Source organism: Monomorium pharaonis, chromosome 3 (assembly GCF_013373865.1).
Source record: "Monomorium pharaonis isolate MP-MQ-018 chromosome 3, ASM1337386v2, whole genome shotgun sequence".
Lineage (NCBI taxonomy): Eukaryota > Metazoa > Arthropoda > Insecta > Hymenoptera > Formicidae > Monomorium > Monomorium pharaonis.
In genome coordinates, this window is record NC_050469.1 from 5,620,408 (window position 1) to 5,645,752 (window position 25,345).

A 25,345-nucleotide genomic window follows, 5' to 3' on the forward strand; every position below is an offset into this window, starting at 1 on the left:
TTGCAGTAAAGTTAAAATGTTTTTTTTTTTTGCACAGAAAAAGTAATACATAACCCTGAATTATAACTCGTGAAACATTAGGCCGATTGATTAAATGAAATCATTTAATAAATATAATAAATGTATACGTGTGTGTGTGTGTGTGTATGCGCGTGCATGTGTGTATTTAGTGTATCAATTAACTTGAACTTATACTGAAATTTTGTAATATTTTAAGAACATAAGAATATAGTTACTTATACAATAGAAATATTATATATTATTGTATTAGAATATATAACACAATAAAATATTTGATTAAAATATATTTTATTAACTATGCATTTCCATTTTTATATACAGGTCGTTAAGTATTCTAAAAAATTTTAAGGGACGATTCTTTATATTAATTTAAGAGACAAAAATTTTATATGCCCAAAACGGCTTATGGCAAAGTGCCGTTTAGTTTTTCCCATTCTGAATACAAGCCAACAGAATACGAAACACCAAACGAGGGCGCACTCAGTACGCACTGGTGCATCCAACCGAATTCGCCATTAGTTTCAAAGATAAAATGTTAAAATTTAAAAAAAGTTAGTTCTTCCAAAAATTTTGAAAATTATCCGATTTATTTTCACGTCCTTCAAACGTTATATAAAACTTTATCAACTTTAAACAAAATAATAAAATTTTTTCTTCAACTTTGATATTCTGTATCTTTGAGATTAAGCTATTTCAAACATATTAATTATATGACATTTTTGCCTTAAAATAATTAAATAAATATTTAAAAATCAACCTTTTTTCTTAAAGAAAAATCTTTTAGAATACTTAAAAAATCACCTTGTACATAAATATTTGGTATAACATATTACCACCAAAATTATTATATCATTCTTACATAAAAAACAGTTTAAATGTACATATACATAGGATCAACAAATATAATAAAAATAGATAAGTTAAATATAATAAATATAATAGATAATATAAATGTATTATAATACTTAATAGAAATATTTTCTATCAAAAAATTAAAATAAACAATTTCGTATAAACCAGTTCTAACATGTAACTTAAGAACAATCAAGAGTATTTTGTAATTATTTTACGTTTATAAAAGATTTATAAAAAATTATAAAAGATCATAATATTCTAGAAAACATGGCAACACAAGAAAAATTCATGACATTCTGACAGTATTTCCAATTTTCGTAAATAAACGCAAATATAATGTATGTTCTTTCTCTACAGATAATTTTTAAATTTGAAGTATAAATATTATTAAATGAACACTATTATACTTTTACATAGCAGTAAATAAATTCGTAGTTTACGTATCAAACTTATGTTCATAAGGATTACTATATGTCATACAATTTAACATAGTAAAAATGTAACATTTATTCACAAGCTTATGAGTATATCGCTAACAAATATTTGTACAAATTTTACATATATTTGTATTTTATATGAGAAAAATTTTTATATTACCATCCTTCTAAAGATTAAGAAAATATTTAGAATATTTCAAACGAAAAAAAGATAGCAAATAGGATTCGTATAGTGATAAATTGTAAATAAAAATGGAATAGAAACAAAATGAAATAAAATATCATGTGTAATGTAATATGACAAAAATATATAAGTACATAATTTAGGATACGGGTAACGAGTTTTCTGAATATTTATAATAACTGAGTCATTGAGAATTATTGAGAAATATAGAATATTTTGTCGATATTTTTTTAATATAATATAGATTCTTTCATATTATTGCAATAACATGATTACTTTCTGATTAATATAATTTTACTATAAAATATAATAATTATATATATTAAACATAATGTTTCAATACAAAATATATACTTAGGAAGAAGCTAGAAGATTTAGAATTCATAATTTTTAAATAAAATTTTTTATGGCATTATTAATATAATTAATTAAAAAACTTCAGATTTTTTGAAAGATGAATAGCTTTGGTAATCGAAAACTGAATTAATCTTGTAAATCTTATAGAAATAAATAAATATTAGACTATTGTATATCCAACGCCAATTTGCTTATTTGAAAATATTAATTTATATAACATAATTTTTATCTACTGTATGAAATTAAAATAAAATATTTACATAACTATTCACTTTGATACAAAAAAACTTGCGATTATTTTCTTAAACTCTTCCTAAATAAAGATGTTGATGACTTGTTACATAAAATCAAAGATTCGTATATATACATAACTTTAACAACAATTTACACATCTTTAATTCGATTCTGATGGAGCTGCTGGCAGAACATGCACCTGTTGTGCTTTACTGGCATTATATACTTGTCCCGGACTAAATGGCTCTAATCGAGGACCAGATCCTAAATCATTTTTATTACGGACGATATCTTAAAATAGAAACAAACAAAACAATTACAGAAATTCATACAACTTAAAGATAAACGTAATATCTGTTTCTTTCAAGATCATAGCAAACATCTTCAATAAAAATTTGATAAGTTTCTTCACAAATTATAAATATTAATTATAAATAACATGTCACATATAGTGACATATATAATATAAAATACTTAAACTTACCATTTTTCGTTTCTGTTGCGGGTATATATCGAGATAATCTAACAACAGGGAGAGGCAAATAACCACTTGTCAGAGGCATCACATCTAAAGTAACGCTTTGTTTCTCTACTATTTCTAATGATACAATGCCCGCTGTACGACCACACACCGCCCACATAGTTTGGTCAGCTAGAACTTCATACATTAATTGTGGTGGAGGATTCGGATTAAGATTAGGCATACGCATCACCGTAAGACACAAGTGGCACATACTACCAGCACGACAAAATTCTCCTCCACCACCACTCGTTTCAACTTTCGAGGATACTGTGAATAAAGTCTGAAAAGCATTGTTACAAAAACAAATTAATATTGTACTAATATATACAGAGGCGCGTTCAGGAATTATGTCTATATTATGATGTGTACTTCATCTATACTATCTATAGTATACATTATAAACTGCCTCGAATTATCTAGGCGTAATTCCTGAACACATTCTAGAATGTACTGTGCTGTAAATTTGTACAAGTAGCACTAAATACTACATTAATATAAATTATCATTAAATAAATTTATACACACACACATATGTACATATATTAAATATATCAATTAATAATGAGTAGTTGTTCTTACCACATAATCTATAATATCAAAGTTGCATCTGTAAACACTACATGCCTTCTCAATTCTCTCTAGATTATGTATATGTAGTGGATCATCGTCAACATGTGTATTATTTAATTCTTCAGTATCATTAACTGATATATATTTTACACGAAAGTCAGTCTTTATTGGTATCGTGGATTTTTCATCTTTTCCAATCTCAAGTTCCCACATAAAAGAAACATTCATTCCATTACCTATCACTAACTTTTGACCCGCGACAGGATTTAAACTTTTAAAGTTAATGTCTATCGATGAAATTGTCATTAATTCAGGCTCAGTTAATTGAAGAAGTTGACTTGTCAAACCAGTTACAACTATTTGAATGAATTTTCTTTGTTTTGCCGTATGAAGTTTCATACTTGACATCAATGGTGGACCAAAATGCAAAGGTATGCTTTCTTCAGAACCCCATGGACATTGTATATTCAACTGAAAAAAGAAATGTTGAGTAATATTTATCGGGAAAGAGAATAATATAAATTACAAGTGATAAATACCTTATGTTCCATAGATGAAGCATCCTTCTTTGGTGGTAATTCGGCTAAAATCTTTAACTGCACTCTTACGATTTGAAATGGTTCGCACGTTGGCAGTGGTATCTCTAACTCCTTCACCATTACTTTTTCAACACTTTGCGATTGCACCGTCAATCCGCGTGATGTGCGTAATTTTAACTTCATTTCTTCGGTTATCTTTGTACTTCCGCTTGAAATAACTAATTCAATATCTTGAGTAAGACCTGCCAGTAAATCTCTGCCACAATTTACGGATATCGCTGGCTGCGTCTTTGCTACTTCGTAGCATAATCGTGGATTCAGTATAGACGATAAAAATTCTAATTTTTCTTCTATCACCAATGACAATTGGCTAACTTTGTACAAACCCGGTTGATTCACTCGCCTTGTTAAGACAAATGTATTTTCACCAGGTTTCATAACGAATTCACCACAAATGAGCGCTTTACTAAAATCGCCTTTTGTATTATTTGAAGGTTTTCTATGTTTTGCGCTATCTGAACGTCTCACGAGTGGCTTCATATTTTTATTAATCACACTAGCAGAACCGAGACTCCTGTCTTCTTTGTAATCCAAATAAGAATATACTTGCAAACGTAATAAACTGAGATCAAGTAGTTTCATATCTTCTAATGTACATTTTGATAACCTGAAATAAAACAAACTTGAACAAAAATTCAACATATAAGAAGTAAAAAAATACAATGTACACTATTGTACACAGGTTTTTGTTAATAAAAGCACTTATAATTTTATTCGTTAATACTTACAATTGTATTGGAGGCTCAACAGATGATTTTAATCCTTTTTTCTTATTAGGCATAGATGGTTTTTGTATTTCCTCTACAGATATAGCAGCGCTGGTGCATCTTACTTCCCGAGGAAATAAACTCTGTACAGTGATTTCGATGTTAACTACACAGTCTTCTACTATCTTATCCATAACTTTAGCTTCCATACTGAGTATTGTAAAAGCACACCCGAGTTCTGCGAGTAATGGTTGAGGCGAAGAGATCATTTTCATGTAGCCTAACATTTCTTCCAAATATGTATTGCGTACAGTTATATGCAAAAGACTCGCGCTAGCTACTGCCGCGCACACTTTAGTATATTTCTCAACGTCGTCCATCCGTTTGTAACACTCGGCTAACTCTAACTGTGTCTGCACAGCCAAGTGATTCCATCCTTCGTCCATATAAGTTTTTAAAGCATCAGATAAAAACGCAACTGCTTTCTGATTCTCTCCGAGTTCGCTGTAGAACCGTGCCAATTCTTTGCCGATTAATCTGGCTGATCGAATGCGACCGACATGCTTGTACGTGCCCATAGCTAATTCCGCATGCTCCAAGTATTGTTTCTTAAATGCTTCTTTGGATGAGAGTGCCTCTTTTAACTTGTCCGTAGGCGTTAACTTGCCCTCTATCTGCGGCTCCGAATCTCCTATACCTGCTATAAGATAAACAACTGTGTGCAACTGTTCACTAGTCGGTTCACTTCCTGGCATTAGGCCGCACAATTTCCCTAAGCTTCCTAACTAAAAAGAAGAAAGATACATGATGCAATATATAAACACATATATAACAATTCAAGGATTACATCTATTATAATTATTTTATTATATACTATAATAAATAATATATATAAATAAATATTAAAATAATAAATCAAATTACTTACCTTATCTCTTGCAAGTGCCCACAAGCTAGCCGTATGTAAAGAGCACAAATCCAACTGTTGATTGTTATCGATATTGTTGATGGATAATTGACACGCTTGCAAAACCTCTAACGCACAAAGGAATGACCAACATTCTACAGATCCCTCAGGTTTCTGTACTTCTAAGATTCTTAGCTCGCTCAATGTATTATGAACAAATGATAAGCACCTTTGTGCAACCTATCAAGAATATTCAGTAACAGTTTCAAAATAAAATCACAAACTATACAATTATACAAAGCCATTAATTATTAATAATTTGAACAAACCTCCCAAGGTTTATTAAACAGAAGTAGCATGGCACATTGTCTACTAAACAAATAACTCCTAAGATCCAATAAAGATGCTCTACATTCAGCCAAAAGAAGCCTAAGATGATGGTTTGTACCGTTATTTAAATTCACACCTCCCCAGTTGTTCAGAGGTATTTGAAATAGACTTAACCATCCTGGAGTATCTATGAACAGTTTATCTACATTTAGGTTTTTACTTTGCATCTCAATATCCATTCTCATTATATATATGAAATGTACATTCATAATACAAAATAGATTTTAGAAAAGGATTACAATACCTCCTACATTAGAATTGAGCACAAATTGTGTAAAGAGAGCGTCTAGTTCATCATACTGCACCAATGCCTCATCATACAAACCTAACATTTCCAATGCAAATGCCAGTTCTTCCTAAAATGTCAATTTAATTTTATAATGGATGAGTACAAGTGTCAAAATAAAGAGAATGTCACAGTTTCCAAGATTAATATTAGGAAATTTGGAAGGTGACATGTCACTCATCATACAAAGTAATCAATAGATTCAGATTTAATCCTTATCTCATATACACTAGATTCATAAAAAATTGGAAAATTAAAAATATTACAAGATGTTACTAATAACAGAATAAGATATATAATAATTCTCCATACATTTCAGAAGCTTAATTTTATTTATCATTTGACTTTGTACTTTATTAGAAAATTCAGAAATGAAAATTTGTGTACAGCAAACATTACCTGTAGAAGAAAATAATGGCAAAAATTCCAGTTAGGATTGTTCCGCCTTTCTCTCTGCTCACGTATAATATCTTCAAAACGTGATAAGGTTCTGTCATATGCAGTCAACATCAAATGACGAATGCGAGTTATCAAGCCTCTCCATGATTCCGCGGAACGAGATTCAGATTTAATTGGATTAATTACAGCAAAGCATCTGTCAAAATGTAATTTGTGTGGATATTTAACAATATTCTTTATATATTACGTTACAAGATTAAATGTAAAAGATCATATCTTGTAATTACCTGTCACCATTCTTGGCAGCAAAGTCACTTCGTATTTTATCTAAGACTGTAGTCCTAGGTAACAGCTTATTGGCTTTCTTTATATCGTATGTTTCTACTAACACAATCATCCAATCTTGAATGTGATATAAATTCAATATTTTTAACCAGGCATCAATATCATCTCTGACACTAGTCTTATAGGTATCAACATCCTACAAGAATATATAAACATTAAAATTCATTATTGCTGTTTATTAAAAACATGAATACATTAAATATATAGATCATTCTAATTCCATAATATTATTCATATAACTTTGTCTAATATAATATTTGGTATAAATAAAAAGAATAACATTCTACAGATATATGTGTCATATAAGAAACTAGTTTGAGTGATATATCCTTAAAGACTTACGGTACATTCCGTCCAATAAATATGAAAGATTGGTTGTTTTATAAGATGCCAATCCTTGTCAGTGGGCAAAATATCTCTGGAAAATGGCACAAAGATAGTCCCAAGTTTGACTTGTTTAATTGGCCTGCTGAATGACCTGCGCCATTCCACTGTATCTGCAGGTATAGCTTGAAGTAGATTCTTCTCCAATGTAGAAAACAAATTTTCATCTCCGGCATCTGTATCATATAATCATATAATCATTATATCATTATATTCTGATTCACTCAGAGAGACAATGATTATTTAAAGCTATAAATTTTATCCAGACACCGATTGTCTTGGATTGGTAGGAGGAAACGTCAGGAGAAGATTGACAGACGGAGGGCGTCGAAGGCGACGATACCCGTGCTAACGGCGCGGCGTGGGGCGGAGGGAAAGAGGCGGGGGAGAAACCGTGATCGCGAAGGAACTCACAGGTGACGATCGGTCTGCTGTCCACGGAAGTGACGGCGGCCGTCGCCTTGCCGCGTGCCTCGCCAGCCACGGACGATCCCCCATTGCAGTTCATCGTTTCTGAGGACTGGCGGTGTGCCTCGCGAGCTGCTCGCTGCTCCCGATCAGGCCCACGATCATAACTCCTCGTCGTTCCTCGCTCGCCGGCGCGCATAGGAACCCTTCCTCCCTCGGGAAGGTTCGCTCGTGCGATCCGCGATTTCGCCGAATCCGCTGCGAGTGCGGACCACGAGCTCTTTACTGGCGCGGACTCAGTGGCAGTCTGGCATACGAGCCAAGCATCATTTCACTTCGCACTCTCCCGAGCTTCATTGAGGTTGGGAGTCCTTTGATCTGTTCCCTATGGCCGCGCTGACTTACACCTTCCGCACTCGATGCGCAAAAAATGTACACTCGCGCGTCGGTGGAAGAAAGAGGAGAGACAATAAGAAAGTGTGGAGAGTGCAAAACCGCGCGAACACGACGTCGTCGTGTCGTTCCACACACTGATGCGATGCTGCTCGTTTTGTATCGATTCACGGAAAAACGGGCATTTCGATATATCGCGTTGCGATGCTCGTCACTCTCCGCACTTCGTCGTTCTTCGTTTTCTTTGTCTCCTCTCTCTCTCTCTCTCTCTCTCTCTCTCTCTCTCTCTCTCTCTCTCTCTCTCTCTCTCTCTCTCTCTCTCTCTTTCACACACACACATACACACACCACGCATTCATTCATTTTAGGTGTAGAAAGTGCAAAGCGGTGACAGCAGACAGCTGCTCGTTCGAAGCAAGACACGTTAATTGTCATTAATTGCGTTATGCCGTTTACCGTGTTTATACAACAAAGATATTTTTTAGTAATTGCAGAGATTTTCAGCGTTGTGCTGTGAATTTATTTGAACTCCAATTTCTTCAATTTTGCGAAAGATTCAAGGCACACATGTACGATTGTTTGACGCAGTTTTTATAATATAACGCATTTTGCATTAATCTTCTCTGGCTAAGTTAAATTTTGGGTAAATTTTATTCATAGCGATATCCCGCTTTTAGAAATTTTATAACGAGAAACATGTCGAAAATATCAAAGATACCTGGCGACGTAACTCCTTTGAAGAAGGAAAGTCAAGGTTACATCGAAGATTTAAGCAAGATGCAGAAGTTTCAATTGGAGGAGCTTTTAAAAAGGCAGAAAAAAATTCTTGCTAATAAGTAGGTAGGACGTAAAACTGTTGTATCCCAACATTCTGACAAACCTAAACTGTAACATTTTTCAGGAAATTTATCTCTCAGCTTCCTGATAAAGGAGAGAAAATAATAAACTTCCATGATAAAATACTGAAAGAACTTGAGCACAGAAATGAGATGGAAGAGGTGGCCAATTTGCTATCGCGGTTTAATATAGCGTCTGAAGGCAAAGCTGCTATGAGCAAATTGGAATGGACAGGAAAGTGTCATAAAGATGATGACAATGATACAATCAAGATTGTCGAGCTGGACAGCGACGACGATGAAGATCCATTGAAGATATTAGCACAGGTTGATAGATCTAACATAAAACATTGGTAATAGTCAATTCAAGTAATTTACATAAAATCTGTTATGTTTCAATAGCCTACAGGGACTGGTGTTCACAATAAAAAGATTATACATGTGGTGCGCGAAGAAAGTCTTATCAAGCCAGAAGACATAGCAGAGATTAAAACTTTCAAGGCAAATCCTTTAGATGTAGAACATGTGAAATATATTGTCAATAAAGTGGAGACACAGGAAACGAGTAAAAAGGAGCCATTTAAGCCGTACAAAACAACCAAGAGCAATGTACATGATCCAATGAAGGAGAAACAGAGGAAGCTACATAAACATTGGGAGGTCACGGCAGCTACACCACCTCTCATAGTTCACGAATCAGCCAAAGTTATGAGTTTAAACGAATCTCTAAGATTGCAGAAGAGACAAGCTGAAAAATTACAAGTATTTCATACACTTCAAGACATATTTTTTTTTAGGAAAAGTACTCTCTGATAGTGTACTATTAAAAATACATTTTAAATTAACTTTAAATGTATTTATAATGTATAAAAAAACTTTGTTTAACAGGAAATTCGAGCAAAACATGCATTGGAACGTCTAACTGATCAAATAGGACAATACGGTATTGATCCTACACCACGAAATATCAGTAATTGCCGTTCACAGTATGCGAACGATACACTTTCCTCATCTTCCTCCTCTGAAGATGAAGAACATAATGAAGTTCACGACGACGAAGATAATGATAGAGGTGGAACAGTTGTATTTACCGTGGATTCTATAGAAAGCTAATGAAGACTTACATTATACTGTGCACATAAACAAAAAATTATTAGCTCTAAAAATATTTATTTTTGCTTTAATAAAATTATCTTTATTAGGATTCCTATAAATTACATTTCTGAATTGTTTAAGTCTATTTCCAAATTTGTAGGTGAAAGAATATGCTCGCATTTAATTAAGATACTTAAGAGTCTTTATTGTTTTTATAACATATGTTAATTGTATCCAAATCTATTGATGATCGCTGTGTATGGTGCTGTTGCTTTGGCAACTGATGGCAACTCAGCGGCTTGCTTGGTAAGTTTCTACAAAAAAGAAATGCGACGATTAGAAGACCTTTAATATCTATATAGATAAGAGAAAAAAGAATGAAGCGATAATTGAGTCTCAAACATTTTTCAGTCAGTTAATTACCTTGAGTTTGTTTCTCTTTTGAACTTCAAGAATGGCTCTAACACGCCTCTTGTTCTCCAATGTGCGAACGACGTCCTTGTACTTCCATCCAACTTCATGAGACAATCTACCCACGTGACAGTACTAAAAATCAAAAAATAAATGTTAATATCCGATATTGCTTCAATATTACGATAACATTTTGTTTTGCATCAAATTTCATAACTCAGTTTTTAAGGTGTCGTCACAAAAATCAAACAGACTAACTTCAGACGCAAATTACCATACCATCATTGTTTTTTTTTTTTTTTTTTTTTTATAAATACAAATAAAATACGAGTATAAAGATCAGCTTAGTAAATTTAAATATATGTATCTTACCTTTCTACCTGGTTTGAGACACATGACTCTCATAGCACCAGGTACAACAACACGCTTTCTGCGATCGTATGGTGGTGGACAACCTTCGTAAACCTTCAGTCGTCTGAGAGCGTCCTTGCCTCTTTGTGTCTTGTGTGGGATCATGCCTGTAAATGAATCTTTTTAATATCTCCCTTTGTACTCATATAAGATAGCATATCTGCAATCGCAGCATCATATAAATTGACTTTTCATTACATGATCAAATAATGTAGGTAAATAATGTAATCATTTGTTGCAATATTCTTATTTCACGTAACGCTACAATATCCCAACTACATACCACGAACTGTTTTCCAAAAGATCTTGCTCGGTGCTCGAAAATGGAACGGACCTCGTGCGGGATTTACGTTACATCTCTTACGCAAGAAGGACATAAACTTTAATTTGTTTCTGAAAATCAAATAATGTACATTAATATCTAGATTATCTCGATATTGCTATAAGATTATTTCACATATATTATATAACTCAGTTCAAGATTGTCATCGAGAAAGTCAATAGACCAACTTCAGACGCAAATTACCATACCATCATTATTCTCTACTAAATAATATCAATTGTACTATTGTGCATGCAATATTTTATACTGATGAAAAATAAAGTAGTACAAGTGTTAATAATAGACATTAATTATTGTGTAATAAATATTACATTTAATTTATTACATTAAAAACAAATTTTAATTCAACAAATTATTTTATAATTATTGTAGATTTTGTTTTAATTAAACATTTAGAATAAGATATCGCTAAATAATAAGGACTTCACAAACCTGAAGAAGTTACCGCTAATGTTCAGTTGTTCACTGCGTACGACGATAACTTTGTTGCCTTGCAAGATGGTCTTAGCAACAATAGCAGCCAATCGTCCAAGTAGATGGCCACGGCCATCTATTAAAATTGGCTGAAATAGTAATAACTTCTATTTAATATCTCCCTTAGTTACATCATAAAACAGTATATAATATTAGTATCATAAAAAAGTTATTTTCATAACATTATCAAATAATGTAGGTAAGTTGTATAGATAATCATGTAAATATAAGATATTTGGAGTCGAAAGGACTCGTGTCGATAAAATAGAGAATTCTGTAGTTCTAATCTTGGGGTTTATAAGCAAACAAAATATAAATCAGAGCAGTTGGAGTCGTGTGGTAAGAGGTCTAATGGTAAGAGAGCTATCGTGTGGAACAAGGAATCCCGAGTTCGAATCCAACTAGGGCTCCTTTAATTTTTCCGTATCTTTCATAAATACTCAAGAATGGTCTCACCATCTCCAATTGACCAACTTGATCAACCAATTAAATCTAAGAATAGCTAACAAAATTTAAAACGAATCATAATATTTAATTTTTTCTTGTCCATCTCTTCTGCAAATTATAATTTATTTATGTAAAATGATAAATTTTTGAATTAATACTCAAGTATTTATTAAATAAAAATATTTCGAAAATTAGGTTAAGAATTACCAGTTTTAAATTTTGCTGTTTGTTCTTTAGATTTAATTAATCGATTAATTGGAGTTGATAAAAGCGGCTCTCAGGAATTGAAAATTTGTCATTATAGAAGACACACAAGTTGCTTCTATAGTGCTATAATTTAGAAGCTGGTACTTGCTTATACATGATCACAAGACTCGCAACATATGCAGTGCGCGAAACTTTCGGACCACGAAAACAGACGGACGTCACATTAAGAGAATTAAAGCGTCTGGAATTCGTGCTGTTCGATATACACGATTCAATGCGTTCCGATCTTTGTGGAAAATGCGATCGGTCCCTGAACGCTGCCATAGAGCCACGTGCGTGACGTACGCTAGCAAACCGAACATTTTTTCCGGCAATAAATTTTTGAGGAACATTGAGGAACTTCGTATATTACTCCGCATACTGAGTGATTGTGATCATGTATGTACATACCGCACAAAGAACATTTCGATCGTTCAAAATAATAAATCTTCGGATACGAACCTTCTCACTGAAGCCAGTCATTTTGTTACCTTACCGGAAAGGAAACGAAGAGACACGCAAACTTCTACCGGAAGGCGACGCCTGTCGGCCTCTGTGGCACGCGCAGAGTGACCAACATTGAAATTTGTTGCCACGGCATGGTCCTAAGAAAATTTCCCCTAAAATGGAAACGTGCACCTGCGTTTAAAAAGTTTAAAAATTAACTTCCCTTTAGATATAAAATACAATGAGAATAATGAAACAAAAACCCAAGTTTTAATTTTACCAGTAATTTAATATCTTATATATTTTTCAATAATACTAAGTCAACTATTTAACAACCGATAAATGTCTTAAACATAAAGTTGATTGCCTATGCGGTTTGCAACAAGTTTTTTTGCTGAATATTTTTTCGAGAAGCAAAAATCTTAAAGAAACTTTTAAGCATCGATACTTAATTATTAACTGTCTTTCAGTATATTAACAAAATTGTCGACGCGTAGTTTATATAAATTATATAATATAAAAAAGTATTGAATAAAAAAATTATTATATTCAGCACATCACTTCTTACCTAATAGGCATCTTATATAATTTTATAATATATATTTCTTCTTATATATTTATTAGAATATATTTATATTACGTATTTCTAAATTTTATTTTTAAATGATTTTAATTCTCTACAGTCTTATTATATATTATTTATTTTACCTTCGATCTAAAAATCAATAATCACTGGCTCACTGATCACTTTTCTGAACGCAACCAATGTATAGAAAAAAATTGGTCGATCATATATATCAAGATCAAAGTTATAAAAAATATCCATCAATTTAAATATTTTCAAATTTTGTATATATTTCAAAAACTATATGAGATCACCAATTAATTGATAAAGGAAAGTTTATTAGTAGCCTCTCAAAAGGTCATCGAAACTGTATGCCCTAATTTTTCTTTTGCTAGAATAATATAAATTCCAGACAAATCATTATTAAGCTCATTCGAGCTAGCTTAATAGAGCATATATACACTTACTTTAGTAATAGCGGATAAATTTTTTCAATTTGTTTAATTATTTAATAAAAGTAAAAATCATTTAGAACTGATTGTTCCAACTTATTGGAAAACTTTATCTGATAGATACCTATCTATCTTTATTTATTTAAACAAGAAATATAAAGATATACACATATTTACCCAATAGATAATTTACTAAAAGTTGAAATCAAAACAATTTGAATTCTCGCCAAATCATTACCAAGCGTCTTGACTATGATTGTTCCTTTTTTTACTTGATAAATCCAAATAAAATAAGTGCATTAATGAAGCAAAATTAATTTCAAGATACGATTTCACCAACCTTTTCACCAACAAAATACATATAATTTCATTCAATATATCATACATGTACAAAATTTTTTTGATAATTTTCACCATACGAGTTTGCGAATAATAATCAAACATTCTTATTATACCAATATTTTGAATTAATTCATCTTTCTGTTAGAAACATTATATAGAACAATTGCAAATTGCAAAAGTGAATATAAATCAAATATTTATATCGGATAAGTATCAATAATTGATACTTGTGTATTGAATATCTATTGAAAAGAGATAAAATAATTACACACTACGTGTAAACATTGCATTTATTTAACAAGAAATTATCAGAATTACAAAGATTGTTTTTACATTATAAATTTAGACTGCATAACTTCAATGGAAATATACTACTGCGAATTTTTCTAAGTGACACAAATTTAATTTCTGCAAGCTGGCTTTGCTATTACTCCTTCATAATAAAATATTAAAAAATTAAATTAGACACTTAGAAAAATTACAGTATCAAGTACAGTATATCGTAGATGAATACAATAATCGATAATATGGAAAAAAAGTCAAATATCATATCAAATTTAAGACACCAGTTTTTTCATTAGCCAGAGGGATATTGCAAATCACATATACATACATAAGAAAAAAAATACATGTATACTTCATATCTCACGTTTATCTTGCAAACCAATAAATGTTAACTGTTATTTGTTTTTATACATGATTTATAGACTTGAAAAGTTGAAGTAATTGCAATAATAATTTACTTGTTATACTGCAGACACAATTTTATTTTTTTATATATTATTTTGAAGATCATTACATAATGCTTCACATTTTTTGAAGAAACACCATAACTAGTAGAAAATTGTAATAAAAGAATGAAAATGGTATATCTTCCAAATAAAGAAAATTATCAAGCTTAAGTGTTTCTCCTAATAAGGATTATTATATGAGAAATAATTATTGTTGATGAAAAATTGATATAATTGTCAGCTTTTATTTAATGTTATTTATATCCAATATATCATTGATAAGGAAATAATCTTATTTTAAGACAATTTTTGTATAAACAGTTAATTTATAAATGTTTTTTAAATAAAAATTGATAATTTAATTTTACTAATTCAGCAAAAATATATGTGATTGTATAACAATTGCAATTATAAATCAATGTTGTATAACCATTATTCAAAGAAAAAGAAAATAAATATTTGTCAGAAAATAAAGAAATACTTTACTGAGAAGTAAATATATATATTCATTTACATCGAGGAACTTGTTTGTAGATTTCAATTTTTAATGAATTAAATATATCTCTAGATTTTAACCATGTATATATCACCGATTTTATTTCGATTCAAGATTAAGTTATATATAAATCATTCCGCTGACATAAAGACATATTTTTATTAATTTTAAGACAGAATTCATAAATTTTTTAAATCCTTTTAAAAGAAACACAGTCTTGCTGATATATTAGTCATTAATTGACTTTATCGAAACAATATTATAAACATAAATACTTAATTTGTTTCGAATTTGTAAATTTTTTTTCATTTTTAGTAAGCTTTACTTTTTTGGTTTTTAATTTTTAATCTTTAAATACTCTAAAAGTTTATATATTTTTCATAATTCTACACTCATGTATTTTTTTTTTTTTTTTTTTTTTTTAAGAAATAGCAACTACGAAAATAAGTGTACTATTTCCTTTTTTATTTTTATATATTTAATATCGTAGAATGTTATTTTAATATCGAATGCTTATTTTTACGGCTATTAATTTATAATTTAAGATATTTTTAACTGAAATTTTTTTGCATCTGATAATTATTTTTTAACGTCACAGATGAAATATTGTATTTTACTTTTCGCTTTTAAATTTCTCCCGTTTCACGTATTTAATAAATGATTATATTGCAATACAAGTTCATGTTAACAATAACCAAGATAGTCACACATATAAAGCCGTACATTTTTATATTCATCGGTATTAAACGAAAAATTCTTGTGCAAGATGCATAATATACATTGGAAACATTACATTGAATAATTTTGATACCACAGTCATTAACAATTACTATGCTTTAATCGTGCAACTATTTAATTATGTATGAAGAAATTGACTAAAATATAAAAAAATATTTTATTTTGATACAAAAGAGTAGATCAACCGATTAGTCTTGCTCAAATTTTAACTATAATATGTGCAATAACACTTGTAACTTATTTTAAAGCTATGATCACTTAGGCTCGCTCTCTTTCGCTCTAAATCTTTAACTAGATAATGCATCGCGATTAAATAATTAAATAGTTACACAATTGCAGAATAGTAATCACTATTGTTGTATCAAAATTATTTGTGACTTCCACCATATAAAATATATTACTCATTTGCTTATATATGAACTTTTCGTCTAATATAATCGAAAATGACACTTTATAAATTATCATAATAGTTAACATGATATTTGCGTGATATTTGTGAACAATCACTTTTTAAACACATAAAAATAAAGAAATTAAAAGGGCTAATAAAAAATAATGTGTTTTAGCGGGTACATATATTTTATCGCCGACCTGAGAACAAGAGTCCCGTGTTTAAAATTTCACCTATGACGTTAGAAAATGATTATCACATGCAAAAAAATCATCAATACAATGGAAAATTTTTCTAATTATGGATTGCTAGTCATTCAAAAATAAGTATCTAATATTAAAATAACATTCTACAACATTATAATGTTTTTTTTTTTTCATCTAATGCTTTGCAACTACCTCGTTAAAGATTTACAGAGAGATCTAAGCAAGCTTAACTTATTGCAGCTTTTTAATGTAAATCACAAGCTTTATTGCACACATTGCAATTTTAAAGTACAGACAAGAGTGTTATGTCCGATTTCTTGTGTCAAAATGAAGTTTTTTTTTCACGCTAGTAGATGCATAGCAACATTTCTTTCAGGATGTTACATATACAATTAGTAATATGTTAGTAATATGTTACATATTATTAACTGTATATGTAACATCCTGATTGTACATTTGTGATTTCAAAATCCTCCGAAAAGGAAAAATAGGATATTAAACAGAGAACGTATTTGTTGAACCTTGCAAATATTAAATTATTTAAAAATAAAGCTTAATATCACAAGGTACTAAACACGTCGCACAAGATCTTATCATTTTTTGTCACTTATTGTTAGCCCCCAGTCAGTATCACCAATCATTACTAGATCCCATTCTTGAAACACATCGCTTAAACTATATGTTCGCTTTAGTTTTGTATACGTAAACTTTAATATGAATATAATTTTAGAGAACATGTCCGGATCATAGACTGATCTAGCTGTATTAGTCAAGTCAAATGGCTCTGTAATGTGGAAATAGTACATTATTTAAAAAAAAGAAAAAATATCTTTGTCATTTATAAATAAAAAATATTGATTTACCTTCAATACACAAATATTTCCATTGATAAGGATCATTTTTAGCCGATTGTACCATACGACACTCCTCTTTCGGTATTTTGCTTGCTAAACGTACAGATATCGCGTATTGGCTGAAGCTAATTTAATAATAAAAATTAAATATCGTTTGTCAAAAAATTGATAAAATATTGTATTAAGTATGTAACGTTTTATATTTCAAGTTACTTACTCGAATTCAGTGTAATATTTGAAAAATTCAAATAATAATTCTCCAAGAGACTGATTGTTTTCAGGTAAACGATTGGACGAAGGAATGTTCAAATCTTCATGGATATCGATATTGTAAATATCCGCGTCCGATCTAAATTTATTTGCAAACATTGAATGCAAACATGGCAGAACGGGAGGATTGGTGCCACCTATATAAAAACAACACTTATAATAGTTTGAAATAAATTGGTTCGTAAAAGAAAAACTAAAATGTTGCAACATACATTGTAAGAAATGTATAACCATAAGAACTAGAGAATAACTGGATAGTGTCCTACATTTTGGATTATTGATGTCATGTAATTGAGCCCAAAGTTTAATGACAAGTACTAATGGTTTTACTCTCCAATCAACTGTAAAAAATATTTATATAAATAATAATTAAAATATTTTTAATACATGTAATACACACACTCGCACGCATGCACGCATCTTTTTCAATACATAAACACATTATTTATCGAACTTACGTTTTGAATAACAGTACAGCAAATGTGTGTTTTTGATGCCAACAGAATTATTACAATTCAAATCGACTTTAAATTTTCGAATTGCATCAAAGAATGTTATAATGGGTACTTTTGCGTGTATAATTTCAAGTTGTTCAACAAAATCTGTATATAAAAGGAAAGTTAAAATTATTTATTATTTAATACTTATGAAAAATCATATATACAAGTACATTGAAATAAGTTTTTTAAGAAATGTTATGCAATATTTATCTTACATACCACTTCGTTCAAGATGCTTGAACACTTCCATTAAGTGCTCTAGAGCTATACTTCTCACATCCATTTCTGTGTGTTTCACTAAAAGACATATATCGACGTCGCTATCATCTGAACCAAAGCTATTCATTGTCGAACCGACCACAAATACACCATAGTTGGGATGTAAAGTCTAAAAGCATTATTTTTTTATACATAATATAAGAAAATAATAAATATTATATTAGTATGTTATTCCGAATTTTATTTTCAAATATATATCTTGGTAATATATTATTTTGCTAAAGTTTTTTCTTTCTTTTTTATATTTTTTACCTTAACATATGTATTAAGATGTTTCCATAGCATCATTTTCTTTTTATAAGTAGCTTCGGTTTGTTGATGCGTAATAAATTTACGCCAAATTTGTTCAGACAGATTATCCCATGATGATCCAGTAACGAGATTGTTTGGTGTAGAAGTTACATTTACTAAATGTGATCTGGCAAGAAACCTATCAGGAGCTGCAATACTTCCTGGTAACATATCGTAATTTGTTGCTGCAGAATATTTACGATTTCGTGGAAATCTTTGTGAAGATGGTGCATTCTCATTTTTGCCTAAAAACAATTTTAATTAATTTGAAGTTAATTATTTTAACGAATTATTATCAATTGTATTTTTCAACTTTAATATATTAATACAGTTATTAGATAGAAAAAAGCTTGCCTGATAAGTATCTTCTCCTGTTCTGATAATTTTGCGCATGTGATTTCTGAATAGAATTGGTAGTATCATAATTACTATTAGACCGTTGAGATGGATAAAACTGATGTGCAGAGGCATTTGAAATTAAACCGTTTGCTGTATTATTATATGCTCTATTATTTGGATGTACTTTATGATGTTTCTTGCTAAAAATGTTATTAATTTAAATGTATATGTAAATGCACACACAAATATATTATATAGTCTTCTCGTTTATTTAGCTTGCTTTTCTTGAAATTACACAGATATTACGTTTTCTTATCCTCCTTTTCATTTTTATCTTGTTATTAATTTTTCTTATTTTTTTATTCTATTTGCTAAACTTTTACTCTTTTCACTTCCCTTTTATTCTCTCTTATTAATAACGTAAATATTTAACACAGATTTTATTTATAAAAAAAAATACAATAAGACAACAAATAATTTTAGAAGTATATAACAATTACTTTAGCCACTGTCCTCGCATTGAAGTCGTGGAATCTCGTTCATCTGAAGACTCTGTTAAACTATTGTCAATGTAATGTTTATTTGGTGTTGATGAACGAGAACTAAATCCACTATCACTGTTATATGCCTCATATTTTGAGAAATTCCTATACGAGCTCCGTCTGCTATTTCTGTTATTCCAGTTTGGTTTCTTTGTTGAATTAGCATTTGTAGGCCTGAAATTATAGTTTGAGAATGGTATAATTGATGAGTTAGTATTTATGCGCCTTTCCCAATTTAAAGAAGATGAATTATTGCTTGATTGCATGTAATCTATACGTCGTAATGATGATGGTACATCGACTCCTATTAATTGTAGTAAATCCAATGGAGATCCTGTCTGCAAGAATATTTGTACATTCCAACAAAGAGTAATAAGAATAATTATCTAATAAAATGAATACAAATGAAAAAATCTTATATATTTACATAATATTTAATATGTTAATGCATTTCTATATTATAAAACTCAAACTTGAATTTGTTAAAAAAGTTGGAACATATTACCGAGCTATATAGGTAAATTTAATCTTTAAATAACATAAATAATTACATTTTGATAGAACTTGTAATTAGGCTTATCTGCATTTGTATCAATGACCCTCTTTTATTATTATTATGCTATATACACATATATTTAAAAAAGCAAAACATATTAACAAATAAGAAAGATACTAATCGTATAATATAATTATACATTAAAACATGTTTCCATAAAATTTAAATTAAATCCGAAAGATTATTTAACATGTACCTGTATCGTACGATGTCTATTATGTCCAGAGATATTAGGACCATATTGTGGAAAATCAGAGTGATGTAATGCATTCACACCATTAATATGCAGAGTGTGAGTCTGTGTTGGTGGACATTGTCCATTTGATTGATGTCCTCCCATTATTTGTACCATCATTTGTGATGGAAATACAGTATGATACATAGTCAAGATAGGTATACAAGATATTAGAAGATCTCTTCTTTGGATTAATAGTTATTCGTTCTTAAAGGCACTCATAGATATTTGTAACAATTAAGGCAATCAATAAGGCACGCAGTATTATTATTATTATTAAATGTATCTTGCAATAATTAATACTTCATCAAAGAAATGTACACATGTTTAGATGTACATTTAAAAAGCTTCAAGCTTGTTTTATTTTTTCTTGCTTTTTTTATTTTTATACACATATATATTTCATATCTTTTTATAGTGCAGTTTTGCAAGATATGTTGTATTTTTTGAGATTTTACTATGTAAATCTAAAATTCAACAACAGATAATAATTCAACTATAACGTAAGGAGTCGAGATTATATGACAATGAAATTAGAAATTCAGAAATAATGAAACACTACAATTCACTCTGTCTATCTCTTGTCACAAAATTTATAAATATATATGTATGTATGGATGTGAAATATACAGAGCTGCAAAAATCGTAATGTAATAACTGCACTTAGCAAATGTAACGCATGACAACGCGCATTGTGTTAGAGAAAAATATTTATAAGGCAAACAAAAATAACGCCTGTTTTTTAATTAATTGCTATCAGATTGTTTAATCTCAAAATTGAGTTACTTAAATTAATGTTACTTATATATAACTTTGCCTGTGCAAGATGTACGCTTCTCTAAAGCTTAGTTTCCAAATATTTTCGTCATTTTAGATTTGATTTGCCTTTATTTCATTTATCTTTCTATCTCTCTCCCTTTCTTTTTTCTCTTTCAGAGTTTTAAATCATACAAGATACAAGATTTGTTTGTTCTATCTCCTGAAAGAAAAATAATATTGCAAACTATTTTATAACATTCTATAAAAACTTATTAAGGAGTATATTAAAAAGTTTCAATTTTTCCTTCCACCAGTACATAAAATTCACATAATTTCTTAGATTTTTAAACGTAAAATTATGTTCGAACATTTATTTGCTATTAAAATGTGGAAAAAATGTGTCTTTAAAAGTCCATTGAAACACCATATTTTTGAGTGTTTTAAGAAAGATATTTTCTTATTTTAATATATGTTAGCATTTGTTCAAATATAATTTACTTTTATGAGTAATTTTCACATTTTATATCGTTTTAGTAATAATTTTTTTAAAATATAGAATAGATAATAATTCATTATAGAATGTTAAAGACAGAACTAAATATTATAGATACAAATTCACATTTAAAGGAATATTAAAAACCAAACCAGAGGACACATAAATAAATGTAAAAGTTAGTATTCAAAATTTATTCTAATAATTATGTACCTTTCTCTCTCTCTCTCTTTCTCATCCCTCTCACCTCCCTCTATCTCTTTTTTCTTTCGATTTTTTATATCTGATATCTTTTATAAAGATCTTAGTATCCATTTGTATACCTTATGATAATGTCTTGCCAAAGCTACTCTTGATTTATGACTTTCCGAAAAGTAATCAATTAAAAATTTAATATATTCTTACGTGGATTTAAATCTGGATCTTTGCCACACAGAACAAACAACTCTTATTACAGCCTCATATCAACATAATATATTAATAATAATATATTAATAATCATTAATAATAAACATTTAAAATGATTTTTGATAAATATAAGAGTTCCAAAATACACATATAGAGACAAAATAAATAAAAAATAAATATAAAAATAAATATAAATATAAATAATTATAAAAATTAACCAAGTTTATTCTAATTCTAATTCTACGTACAATTTATCTAAAAAACACAACACAACATACAATTTTTCTAAAAAAACACTACACAAATATAACTAATTTGTACAACACAAATATATGTATATATATATATATATATATATATATATATATATATATATATCTTTTTAAAATTGGTCACATATTTGGTTTTATGTATATTATTGTTTTTAAAATTGTTTAAGAAGACTGCAACATCATGTAATAAACAACAAATATAAATATTGGTAAATGTTTGCTATAAGTTTTCCTTGATTTTTTAAACTAACATATTTTATGTATTTCCAAGTGTAAAAATTGGAACCTGCTCAAAAAAAATTGTTCATATTTTCTTTATTGATAAATTTTTAACTTTACAAATTTTTAATTTAATTATAATAAATTAAAACATTATTAAACACATACAATAGTAATTTTGCATGGTGTATTGTTCTCTAGTGTCATTAATTTTTTAAAAAATTTGTAAACTATGGAAAATATACAGGAATGTACGTATATGTATATTATATTTATTATTACTCGATTGATTAATTGACATTTCTAGCAGAATTATAAAGAAAAAGTGATCAATAAGTTTTATTAAAAAAAAACAAAATTTAAATTCAAAAGTAAAATTCGAAGTTTCCCTAAATATCAATAAAATTTCACGAAAAACTATAATTTTAAAGGATAAAAAAAATTCCTGAAAATTCCAGGTTTCCTTCAATTTTTGATAGTAAATATTCTGTAAGCAATAATTGGTATAATTACTTCTCACCGTTTTAAAAAGAATAACTTTCATTAAAATACTCTTATAAAATAAGTATAATAACATTTCCGCATTAAGATATACCTTTTAAGAAACTTATAATTAAAAAAAATACTTAGGGGGACAATTTTCTCGAGCAAATTCAATTACTGCGTCTCGAAATACGTGAAGTATGTGAAACGTGCAAGTTTTGAAAGAGGCGGAAGAGGGGATAATCCCACGGCGGACATTGACCTGGCAAAGTTTTTTTACGAATTTGCAAAGAATCTGCTTTCCGCAGAAATCTGTTTATGGAAAGTTACTGCGCGCCAACAAAACAATGCCTGCAATCGTACAATCGCCCCTAAATACTCTCGTCGGGAATGTTCCACGGGATTTCACTCGAAACTACCTGGTAGCAGAGTAAACACGTGTACACGACGGAACTGTGCCGTGTACAAGAGATAGAGTGAAGCATGCGGTTGACACGGAATATCCTTCGATTTCGACAACACAGCGCGAGAGGGGAGTCATGCGGGAGCGGCACGAGGATCGAGAAAGCAAAAGAGCTTTCGGGTACAGGGAAGAACTATGCCGTACCGTCGTGAAAATGTAAAGCAAAGAGAATACCTGGTCGTGGTCGCCATGTTGTCCTAATCTCTCTCGCTCTCTCTCTCTCTCTCGCCCTTGGACGAACTCGGAAAATTTGCGAGAAAAAAAGCTTGCGTTCCAATTCGCTCTACAACTGCACTTCCAATCACGGTACACGGTGCATTCGATCGTGATCGGAGACGCAATCGCAGGACTGCTTATCGCGATTGCGGTCGCTCGATCTTCCAACTGTGGTAGCTCGATCCTCCCGAGACAGCGTACGTCCCGTTGACGATGAGTGCCTCCGCTGATACACCGTCTCGTACGACCGTGCTCGTGCCTGCTACCAACGCAAATCACCGCACCAACAAATCTCGTTAGATGTTTTGAATTTTCAAATCTTCGAAGCAATGGACGGTCTCCCCCTCGTCTCGCGTGCTTGACGACTCGACCACGAGGCGGCACTCGCGACAACGTACGAGTGTAATGAATTTGGTCACGGAAGGACCGGGAGCAATGTTGCAATTTTCAGAGACCTCTGCTACATACCGCGCTCGGAGAAGGGAATGAAGAATTTAAAAATAACCATTAAAACCATAAAATAACCAATTATATTGAAGAATCAGCGAGTGCTCAGTATGATGTAATATGATTGGTTCTTGCCCTTAGTTCTCCGTCCCTTCTACGGCCACGGTTATGGTAACGAAAGTTTGAAAACTGCAACTTTGGCACAAAGGATGAACATTTACAGTACCAAATCAATCAAAAGTTAGATTTCCTGCGATAAAAGTCAACCCGAAGCAATAACAGTTCCAGCAAGCGACACGCGTTCCGTTTCACGCATGATGCATCGTTCATCTTTGTTTAATGTCAAACAACAGCAGCCGGTGTAACACAGTGAGAACTGATTGTTTCGATTTATTCGAAAGCTTTACCTGACAGGTTTAAAAAAAATAGACACATGTTTACCTAATAGATAAGTTTACCAAGCAATAGGAACAATCGGCCCTGAATCATTTCATCCTTTAATTTAACAAACAAGGATAAAATGATTCACTGTGACATTAGTTGTGTTCCGAAATTCATTGCCAGTTCACGACACGTATACTATAGATTTTCAGTACTGGCAGTGTGTATCAGAACATAGCCTTTTGATTGGTTCGGCAGAAAAAGGAGTTTTGCAATTGTTGTAAAGTTCTTTAACACGATTGATTCTTGTTCTTAGTTGCTGCCGGATCTAAATGTATAAACCAATCATATAAAAGAATTTTGCAAAGCTGTTTATTCTGCTCAACGCAACCACTGTGTCGCTTGCTGGAATAAAACCCTAAATTTGCCATATGTAACAGGCAAACAATCGCGAATTTATAATATTTTACAAAAGAAATAAAATTGTACTTTTATAGCCTATTTAGTGTTATATTTTGTAGGTCATTGATGATATAAATGCGTATATTTAATGTCAGTATATTATTTAATAATTACATAATTGATGATATTAATATTTCTATTTTAAAATATAAAAATATTGTAAAATTCAAAGTATTAATGTTTTTAAAACTAAATAACATACAAAAAGAATAAATATCTTAGAGATAGAACAAATAAAAAGATTGC

At 30.2% G+C, this 25,345-nt stretch overlaps 4 protein-coding genes across 6 annotated transcripts; 1 reads left to right on the forward strand and 3 right to left on the reverse strand.

Annotated features, from left to right (window-relative positions):
- Positions 1–1,358: 1,358 nt before the first annotated feature.
- LOC105833389 (trafficking protein particle complex subunit 10) lies at positions 1,359–8,022 on the reverse strand. Its single transcript, XM_012675110.3, has 12 exons — positions 7,613–8,022; positions 7,157–7,374; positions 6,757–6,950; positions 6,470–6,665; positions 6,029–6,140; positions 5,724–5,911; positions 5,416–5,634; positions 4,509–5,272; positions 3,721–4,387; positions 3,191–3,652; positions 2,573–2,891; positions 1,359–2,379 (listed from the first exon to the last, which is right to left on the reverse strand). Exons 1-12 carry the CDS (start codon positions 7,803–7,805, stop codon positions 2,249–2,251), a joined length of 3,663 nt encoding a protein of 1,220 aa, XP_012530564.1. The 5' UTR covers positions 7,806–8,022; the 3' UTR covers positions 1,359–2,248.
- A 378-nt stretch (positions 8,023–8,400) lies between these two features.
- LOC105833390 lies at positions 8,401–10,039 on the forward strand. 3 transcript variants are annotated; one of them, XM_036283845.1, is made up of 5 exons: positions 8,401–8,568; positions 8,677–8,835; positions 8,901–9,162; positions 9,238–9,637; positions 9,724–9,909. In XM_036283845.1, exons 2-5 carry the CDS (start codon positions 8,696–8,698, stop codon positions 9,759–9,761), a joined length of 840 nt encoding a protein of 279 aa, XP_036139738.1. In that variant the 5' UTR covers positions 8,401–8,568; positions 8,677–8,695; the 3' UTR covers positions 9,762–9,909. The 3 variants fall into 3 exon arrangements, with proteins under 3 accessions (XP_036139738.1, XP_012530566.1, XP_012530565.1); XM_012675112.3 differs by having other exon boundaries at positions 8,405–8,568; positions 8,660–8,835; positions 9,238–9,597; positions 9,724–10,039; XM_012675111.3 differs by having other exon boundaries at positions 8,407–8,568; positions 9,238–9,597; positions 9,724–10,039.
- Positions 10,040–10,109: 70 nt separating this feature from the next.
- LOC105833391 (60S ribosomal protein L13a) lies at positions 10,110–12,854 on the reverse strand. Its single transcript, XM_012675113.3, has 6 exons — positions 12,725–12,854; positions 11,528–11,658; positions 11,036–11,145; positions 10,714–10,859; positions 10,354–10,476; positions 10,110–10,244 (listed from the first exon to the last, which is right to left on the reverse strand). Exons 1-6 carry the CDS (start codon positions 12,743–12,745, stop codon positions 10,155–10,157), a joined length of 621 nt encoding a protein of 206 aa, XP_012530567.1. The 5' UTR covers positions 12,746–12,854; the 3' UTR covers positions 10,110–10,154.
- Positions 12,855–15,694: 2,840 nt separating this feature from the next.
- Positions 15,695–25,202, reverse strand: LOC105833392 (poly(A) RNA polymerase gld-2 homolog A). The gene is made up of 11 exons (XM_012675114.3): positions 23,768–25,202; positions 20,458–21,475; positions 19,664–20,043; positions 19,179–19,363; positions 18,786–19,069; positions 18,474–18,642; positions 18,213–18,356; positions 17,967–18,095; positions 17,702–17,891; positions 17,494–17,609; positions 15,695–17,414 (listed from the first exon to the last, which is right to left on the reverse strand). Exons 2-11 carry the CDS (start codon positions 20,641–20,643, stop codon positions 17,224–17,226), a joined length of 1,974 nt encoding a protein of 657 aa, XP_012530568.1. The 5' UTR covers positions 20,644–21,475; positions 23,768–25,202; the 3' UTR covers positions 15,695–17,223.
- Between the last annotated feature and the right edge of the window lie 143 nt (positions 25,203–25,345).